General features: G+C 48.4%; 1 protein-coding gene across 2 annotated transcripts in view; it reads right to left on the bottom strand.

Annotated features, from left to right (window-relative positions):
* Window positions 1-2,106: 2,106 nt before the first annotated feature.
* Window positions 2,107-9,192, bottom strand: part of LOC102387385 (GTPase IMAP family member 7-like) — a 7,438-nt gene continuing 352 nt past the window's right edge. For both annotated transcript variants that reach the window (XM_006034551.3, XM_006034550.3), the window contains exons 2-5: window positions 6,238-6,276; window positions 5,541-5,568; window positions 4,911-5,006; window positions 2,107-3,263 (exon numbers count right to left, since the gene is read on the bottom strand). In XM_006034551.3, the coding sequence (XP_006034613.1) occupies window positions 2,248-3,263; window positions 4,911-5,006; window positions 5,541-5,568; window positions 6,238-6,258 (1,161 nt within the window). In that variant the 5' untranslated portion in view covers window positions 6,259-6,276 and the 3' untranslated portion in view covers window positions 2,107-2,247. The remainder of the gene's footprint in view (window positions 3,264-4,910; window positions 5,007-5,540; window positions 5,569-6,237; window positions 6,277-9,192) is intronic.

Below are 9,192 nucleotides of genomic sequence, written 5' to 3'. Positions count from 1 at the left end.
TTGTATGGAAAAACATCTGTCTTTAAAAAAAGAAAGAAAACCTGCTTCTTAAACATTTCATTGTGTGCCCCTTACCTCTAGTGTCATGAGGGACACTAAATGCTAAATCACTGGTTACTTTCCCCATGCCATCCGTGACTTGTATGGGATGGTTTGGACAAGGCTGATCTTGACTCAGGCAAGGGTCTGGGCTAGTTGTGACCTTTGGAAGTACCTTCCAGATACTTCTCCAGGACTCTGGCTTTAGTTCAGACAGACCTTAAATCACTCATGATCACAGGTAAGACAAGGGGACATGGAGGTACCTTTTCACCATAAACCATGTAAAAAGGACTACCCAAACCATCTCCAATGGGGCAACTATTACCACAGGTCCCTGAACATATGCAAAATTTGGAGTGGCACTCAGCTCCTGCTGTTTGGGGGCCAAAGAATGAGATTTAAACTCAAGCCTGAGACAGGGAGCGCAATATGGGAAGAATGGCCTGTGGCAGGGTTCGGGTTACAGGTAGAAGTCGTTCTGTGCCCTGTTTCCTGGATCGCAGGTAACCTTGCAGGTTGGCTACTGATAAAAGAGGCAGAAACAGGTCTGCAGCCCAAACTTTTATTGCTTGCACCTCCAAAAAGAGAAACTAACGCTTATCCCAAAGTCCATCTGGTTGCCCATGATGGCACAACACAGATTTTTACCTCTACTGCCTGGAAAGGCCCATGTTTGTAGGTGGTTGGTTTTAATATTCTAATAACAGATTGGTTTAATTACAATGTGCTTTTGTTACCAAAACTTTTGGAAATGGACTGAACCAGTTTTCTTGTGGCCGTAAAAGGAGTTGGATGCATAGATTTCATAGACATTAGGGGCTGGAAGGGACCTCATGAGATCACTGCGTCCAGCCCTCCCACCACAGGCAGGAAGTCAGCTGAGATCAAGTGATCCCAGCAAGATATATATCCACCTGTTATGTCTGTCTGTGCAAGTTACACTTTGGGAGGAAGGTTTTCTTGTCTCCTTCCTTCACCGTTCTGGGATATTATTTGCCACTGGGCTGTTTTCTCTTCTCCAAAATGCACTGTGTTCCATAAAAAAGGCTGCTTTGTTTTTACAATTTATCTAAGAATCTTAACAGAAATATATCTGTTACATCAAAACAGCATCTAATACATGTGGTTACCTCGGTTACCATAAAATAAAACTACAATATAGAATATTTGGATTATATCATGCATGGTCTTCCCTTATAATGTCTCCTTTCAGGCCTTGTGCTCTGTTTAATTTAATCTCATTCCTAATTTAGCTGAACATGGTAATGGCTCCTTTACTTTGCTGGTCATGCTGGTTGTCAGGTCTGCAAGGGTTTTTTCTATAGTCACACTAATAAAGAACAAATCATAACAGTCCAATTTTTTTCCAGACCATGTAGAAACTGGCCACAGGCTGTGTTGGGAGATGACTAAAAAAACTTATACACAGATAATCTACTACACAGAATTACCAGGGGGTGTTAAAGTTTTTCAAGGAAGCAAAACCTACTTATGATGACTGAACTAAGACCGTGTGTAGACAAAACATTGTGCACACATGCCTCTCACTTTAAAGAGGGCTAAATGTTTTTGCACCACTTTAATGGTGTCAGTGTTTGCACCCCTCAGTGGTGTATTGCACATTAATTCAAGCTGCTGCAGGAAATTCGGTGGCATAATGCACCTTAAATGACTTGGGGCACAGCAAACTAGAACTTCAAGGAGTTTTAATTTGCTGCCCCTACAGCCACGGAGCAAAGCACCAGGCTCCATGCAGCTCCGCGACTGTGCAGGAAGCCTGGGAAAGTAGCTCTGCCCAAGAAAAGCGGCAAGCCTGATTTCCAACACCCCCCCACCAGGAGCCTGCCTGCCTGCCTGAGCTGTGTGGGGGCCTGGTGCTTGCCTCCATGGCTGTGCTTCCCCCAGGACCACCTGAGCCAGATGCCCGTGGATGCTGGGGGCAGGGGGGCACCACTGCCATGGGGGAAAGCATCAGCCCCTCCGCAGCCCAGGGACCACTTCACCCTCCAGCAGCTCACCCTCCCCTCCCTGCCAGAGAGGCAGGCAAGTCAGTGGGGGGTGTGCACGACACGGGGATTTAATCAGCCCTAAATTAAAGTGGTGTTTTTTAAAACCCACCTCTTCAATTTAGGGCCTCTGTTTCGTCTACACACGCCTTAAGGTAACACTATTTGAGAAACAGAACTTATGGTAATGTAATCATTATTATTTGAACCAGTTTTTGATTTTTGAAAATATCGCTTCAAATTTCTTTAAAACAAACTCTATTATAGAAACATCATTGTCAGCTTCTTCCCGGAGGTTATTTAGACGTTTCTGGTAGCGGTCACTAATTTCCTGTAGCTCTTTCTCCATTTTTTGCTGAATGGCTTCCTTCTTCTCTTGGGCTTCTTGTTCTAGGCATGATAAAGTGGTTTGATCAACTGGGCTGCATTTTTTTAACTCCTCTATTCTCTCCCTTAATCCCTCATCCACCTTCTTATGTTCCTCATCCAGCTGAGATTTCTTGTCCTCTCTTTCTCTTTCCATCTGCTCAGTGTAGTTTTTCCTGAGCTCCTCCATTTTCACTCGAAGCTCCCTCTGAGCATACTCATACATGTCATTGGTGTAGTGATCACCTCCATTCTGCTCCACCATCGCATCGATCATTCCCGTCAGCTCAGAGACCTGGTCCTGTTGTTCCTGTCCGGTTGCTCTGTTGTTGAAAGCCAAGCAGCGCCTTCCACATTTATCCAGCAGCTGCTGGAGATCTTTGTCATCAAGTGCTTTTAAAAAGTCCTCTAAGTTCCCCCCCTGTAAATCGTCCTTTCTGGTGAATAAGAAGATCATGTATCGAACAGCCTCTTCCCCAAATATATCTTGTATTCGAGCAACTGTCTCTTTCTCCTCCTCCGTGAAACGCCCCAGCTGCATGACCAGAACGATGGCATAGGGACCTGGGGAGGAGACAACCACACAGCGCCCTATTTCTTTTGCAGTTTCATTTAAAGAAACTTTCGTGTCAAATAAACCAGGAGTATCAACCACCACCAGGTTTCTGCCATCCTGCATGTTCATCTTCTTAGTACACTTTGTTGTTACTGATCCAGCTGTGATTTTAGACACAAAAGGCTTTCCCCCCAGGATGGTGTTTCCTGTTGCACTTTTCCCACATCCAGTTTTACCAACGAGAACAATCCTCAGCTCAGATTTCCTGGGGCACTGGCGGTTGGAGCCTGGGCCTGTGGGGAGAAAGGGTCACCGGGTCACCATAAAGGCAGTCAAGTAACAGCAGCTGCTTGTGAGGTTTCTGCTTCTGTTCCTCGAGATGCTGTGAGGGCTTAGCTCACTGGCCTGGGGGTGCTGGACATGTGGGGGCTGGGCAGCACGGGGGGGGGTGAGCATGGTCAGCCAGTTGTCCCTGGAGGCCTTGGATCACCTCCCAGACAGCCCCCCTGCACAGAGTAGGGACAGCTGGGCTGGAGTGGGGCAAGGCAGTGCTCAGCTCTCCCTGGTATCACAGCAGCAATATGGGACTAACAGACAGATGCACTGGAGAGCTAGAAGGTGGGCGCCCCAGCTGTCACAGGGGCCCTGGACTGAAAGACACCTTGAGGCATCCTGTCCTCCACCACCCCGATATAAAGGCTGGATTCCCTGTTCCTCAGCCACCCTAGATTGATGTACATCCAGCCTCATCTCGGAAACCCCTCCTAATGAGACTCCTGAACTGTCTCAGCAGATTGTTCCATCCACTGCTGTGATCACGCTTAGGGCAATTCTCCTGATATTTCTCCTAAATTTGGTCACCTGCAGTTTAAGCCACTGCCATGTGTCCTGCCCCTCATAACAAGAGAGGATTATGTGCCTCCGTCTTCATTATGGCAGCCTTTCGGGTACTGAGAAGCTGCTGTCTTGTCACCCTGGAATCAATTTTTCTCCAAATGAAATATACTTCCAGCCCCTTTTCCCTCTCTGTCACTCGTCTCAGGATCTGCTGCAATGTCTCTACCCCCTCCTTCAAATTCAGAGCCCTGAACATCACATCATCCTGCAGCTGAGGTCTAATCAGCATCCAGCAGAGCTGGGCTCTCTCCTCATTGCTACAACACTTCTGGTAATGCAACCCCAAATTGTATTTGCTGGTTTTTTGCAGCAGCATCACACTCCTGGCTCACCTTGCCTCTGCAGTGCACTGCCACCCCCAGACCTTTACCGCATTGCTGCCAGGATTTTAACTGGAACAGGATTTTCAGTCATGTAAGCAAGTGAGTGACCACTGATTTTACCTGGAGACTGGGGCGTTTTGTACCATGAGAAACAGGCCTTTTGCCTATAATGTTATAGTTGTGAGGGGAAAAGAACTGGGAAAAAGACTGTGAAAGAGAAGAAGAGGTAGTGAAAATAGAAAAAGGGGAAATGGGCAAAGAAGGGAGGAAAATCAGGAGTAGGCAGCAGGGAAACAGTAAAGGGAAAGGGAGGAACTAACAGGAAGAAACTGCTGGAGGAGCTCCAGACAGGGCAAGGTGATGGCGAGATGCCCGGGGCTCTCTCCCAGGTGGAGAAGCTGATGGGGGAATCAAGGGATTGAAGGCCTTTTGGCAGGGCTGCATCACTATGCTGAGGGCACCAGCCTCCCCCATGCACAAAGTTCTCTGCAGCTCCCTGCTCGGGCTCCGCGGTCTAGCTGCAGAGGAGAGTTTCCCTCCACAGTGCTCATGTCCCAGCCCACAGTGTAAAAAGTGCGGCGAACACCTGCGTTGAGCCCCAGACCATTTTCCCCACCCTGTCCATGAAGCCACGAGGCAGAAGTGCAGCCTGGAGAGAGCCAGCTGTTTGCAAAGGCAGAAGAAATTCAGGGACTGGGAAAACAGAAGAGCATTACTGACCTTGCAATGGTTGTGTCTGTAAAGGGACTGCAGCCGTCGAAGGTTGAGTTTCAAGGGGAGGATCTTTGCACCCGTGCAGCTCCGCTGGTTGAGGGGCTGAAATATAGTCATGGACCAGGGTGGCCAACCTGTAGCACACGTGCCACAAGCGGCCAGAGCAGCCTCAGTGTATGGCATGCGGCAGATCCAGCAGGGAGCAGGGGAAACAGGAGCAGGGAGCAGGAAGCTGAGCAGCAGATCAGGGAGGGGGATCAGAGCGGCACTTAGTGGGGGCAGGGATTACATTGTGGCCGCCTGCCAAAAAGGTTGCTCCCACTCTAAGTATTTTTAGAAAGGAGTATTCTGTGCCCGTCTGACAGCAAAGATGAGATAGTTGGCCCAGTTGCCACCCTTGACTAGGAAAGGCAAGGACTGAAAATCATCAGTGTTTGCACGTCTTGTTTAAAGCATTTGCTGCAGAGGTTAAGGCAAGGGAACCATGGAACCCGGGGGAAGTCTACTGGGTGGACAGAGATATTTCTAAAGCAGGGATAAGGTCCTGGGGACATCTAGACTTCCACGTTCATGAGAGGAAAATTTGAGCTGAGAAGAAATGCAAGAACACGAGCAGCGCACAGGCTGTTTCCTTACCTTTTTCCTGTTCTTGCAATATCTCTGGCTGAAAAGTTTGTTTGAAAAAATGAAATGAGGTTAATACAAAGCTGCAACACAGAAATACAGGGCAGGTGAAACAGGAATGTACAGAGACAAGTTCCCAGCCCCCCTGCATGAATGCCCCTGTGAAGCACTCAGGAGCCCCTCTATTCACAAACCAGGGATGACTGGAGCTGAACGTTAGATCACACCCTACCCTCATCCCCATTGCCCAGACACAGCTCCCAGAGAGCTGTTCCCTGCAGCATCTCCATCACATCCAACCCCTGGTGCGGGGCTAGGGACTAGAGCAAAGATGGCATGAAGCCACAGCACAAAGCTGATCTCCCTGGAGACACAACCCCCCAAATTCCCATGTGCTGGAACCGTGGTTCTCAACCAGGGTCCCACAAGGGGACAGGCAGGATTTACAGTGTTAGGTGGGCAGACACCTTAGCATCATGCACGAGATAAACCCAGAGATTTCAAATAGGAATGCAGAGCATCCAAACCATTCTGGCTGCTGCCGCCTTGCTGAGTTCCTGGCAACAGAAGAATTGCCCTAGTGTTTTTCTGGAGTCAACAAAGGAGTGAATGCTGAGAGCTGGTGTTTTCTGAGGAGGGCCTTGAGTCTAAAAAGGTTGAGAACCACTGAGCTTGAATTTGCAGTACAAGGGCCTGGTGTGATACTCACTGAACTTGCATTTCCTCCCATAGTGGTGTCGGTGGTCACCTACAGAACAAAAGTAAAAGCATTAGGCTTCTGAGAAAGCCTTTTTGTAACTGCACAGAAGTCAGAGAAAACACAGAGAAAAAACTGCCCTGGGAGGAGAGGTTGCCTCACAAAGAGACGTTGCAGCTGCAGAAAGAGGGAGTGATTTGGAGCTGGGGAAAGTTAAAACCCATTTGGAAGTTTCTTGACAGCAGCTACTGAGAGCTTTGTTTTTTCATTTCTTTTAAATCAGTTAATATTAAGATCTCATCCATGTTTAGGGCAGTTCCTCTTTCGCTGCTAAGACACATCAGGGACTTCCACAGTTTTTAGTCACCCCACTACATTCTTAATCTCAGGTGGAAACATCTTGTGTTGTGTCAGGGTTTTCTGTGCAGTTTTACTCATGGGTTAGAGACTGGATTTGCTTGGCACGATTTGGACAGGGTTGATCCTGCCTCAGGCAGGGGTTAGGCTAGATGTGGCCTCCGGGGGTCTCGTCCTGGCCTCCCTCTCTCGGATTCCAGGATTCATTTAAGGGCCCGAGCCTCCTGAAAGCAGTCACAGTTTAACTCTTTGCAACTACAGCACCTGTTTGGCAGCTGTTTAGTGCTGCATTGTAGAGGCCTAGATCCGTTTGCACTCATTTGCACTCTGTGCCCCACTGAGGATGCACAGAGGCATAGTGCAAACTTGTACTGACCAAAGAGCAGGAGAAGGGGACCCCCGTCTGATCTTTTGCCCAGTAGCCAAGTGGTTAGAACAGGGCAAAAGGGGACAGGAGAGACTGGGGAGTGCAGGTCCCAGGATCACCTGCTCATAAGGGCATGGGATCCTCCCACATCACAGTGGAGCAGCCTAATCACCCAGCCAGGCTGAGAGCACCTTCCTGGTGTGGCCAGGTCAGGGGGAAAAAAGAGGGACGGCATCTTGGGGACAGAAGGAGAACAAGCAGGAGGGAGCCTGACTTTGTGTGGCTCAAAGTGTGTTGCTGCTCTGTGGGACGTGAGCCCTGCTTCCACTGTCTACCCTGGCCAACCCATCCCACACAAATCTACTGTCCAACCTCTTAGCAAAACTACATAGTCAGCCTTAACACAACCTTAACACAACACAAGACATCACAGCCCGCACCTAACTCCACTGCTTCAGAGATCCCAGGAGGAGGGTCATGCCCTGATGTAAAAGAAGGCAACGATCTTCACAGCCTTCAGCAATATGACTAGGGGTAAAATTTCTTTCTGACCCCAAATGCAGCACCAGTCTGACCTGGAGCAAAGGGGCAAGACCCTCTAGCCAGGAACCTCCAGCTTTAAGTCCCAGAAGGAGGGTTGGTGCAGCCCAGTCAAAGTCCCCAGGCAGGGCTGCAGACAGTACCCAGCCCCTCAAAGGGAGGCTTACAAAATCCCTGACGTAGCAGTACGGCGGAGGTGGGGCAAGAATTCCTTCTTGGCCCCATGTGGCAACCAGCAAAGCCCAGAAACCTGGGAAATACCCGTAGTAGAACATATGCAGAGCTACACCTAGATCATCCCACTGCCTGTTCAACATCTTTTCAACACCCACAATGATGGAGAGTCCACCCCTTCCCTCAGCATCTATTCCGTGGCCTCGCTGTTTTACAGTGAAGATGGTTTTCCTGATGTCCAATCTAAAACTGCTTTGCTGCAACTTCAAGCCAGTGGTCCATGTCCTCATCTCTGCAGCAAGAGAGGAAACTTGCTTTCCTTTTTCGCCATGCCAGGCCTTCAGGTATTTGAAAACTGCTCTCATGTCCCCTCTAAACTGTTTTTTCTACTACCAGGACATGCCCAGCTCCTTCAGCCCCTCTCGTAAGACTTTCTTTCCAACCCTCTGTCATCGTTGTCACCCACCTCCCAACTCTCTCTAACCTCTCCAGGCCTAACTAGTACTGACAGCCACTACCACTTTCTGTGTCTTTCATCCAACAACATTCTCCTTAGTCTCAGGTAAAGGCCTGAGTCTCATGTACACAGTTATTGTTACACCCTGGGCATGTCTACATGAGATACTAACAGCTCACTAGACCAAGTGTACTGTGCATTAGTGCAGCATGAAAAAAATGTGCTAATGCGTTAATGCACAGTAGAATTTGTCTACTGAGCATTAGCTTCACTTAAAAAGCATGAGCTGGCACTAATGCATGGTAGCATCAACTATGGCACATTAAGTTAGTATCTGTGATTACAGGCATTAAACTTTATTCACCACAATTACAGCATATTAACTAATGTGTAGATGTGCCCCCTGTGCAGCTCTTGCACATGCTTGGTAGCCATTCAGTACAAGTCCATGTCCGCTTGGCCATGGTTCTTCTCCACTGAGCACTCACATGAATGCAGTGTGAAGTCCCCAAGCTGAAGCTGACCAAGAAGCAAGTGAGAGTATCCATCTCTCCCACTTCTGGCCCAGCAACATAGCGGTGAGAAGACCCACCTGAGACTGTGTGGTGCTGGGACCAGGCTCCCTTCCCCTGTGGGAATTCACATCACTTGCATGAGAGTGTAACAGTCTAGTCCCCAACCCAGGCTGAGAGCTGTGCTGTCATTTCTAGAGAGGTAGTTAGTTGGTTTAGTCTAGCCAGGCAGAAAATAGGGGTGGCACTGCAGAGACTGACTGAACGAGTTACTGTTTAAAGTGTCGTCCTGCCCTGCATTCTGCTTTCAGTTTCAAATAAGAGCTAACGGGAAAAGAAAAAGCAAGCAGTAAGCGCTGCTATTTACTTTTCAATACTATTCAAGAGCTGTACCAGCATCTCCTAAACTCAACTCAGTTTAGGTCAAAAGAGTATTTTAAATTAAATTGAAATAACCATGCAAAATCTGGTGTACACATGTGCACACAGGCACACACACAGAACCTCCCCCCCCCCCCTTTTTTTTTTTCCTCCCCTGTCTGTCTTTTTAACCCAGCCCT

This window comes from Alligator sinensis, unplaced genomic scaffold (genome assembly GCF_000455745.1).
Source record: "Alligator sinensis unplaced genomic scaffold, ASM45574v1 scaffold524_1, whole genome shotgun sequence".
In the NCBI taxonomy this organism is placed as follows: domain Eukaryota; kingdom Metazoa; phylum Chordata; order Crocodylia; family Alligatoridae; genus Alligator; species Alligator sinensis.
This window is presented reverse-complemented; position numbering and strand designations above follow the sequence as displayed.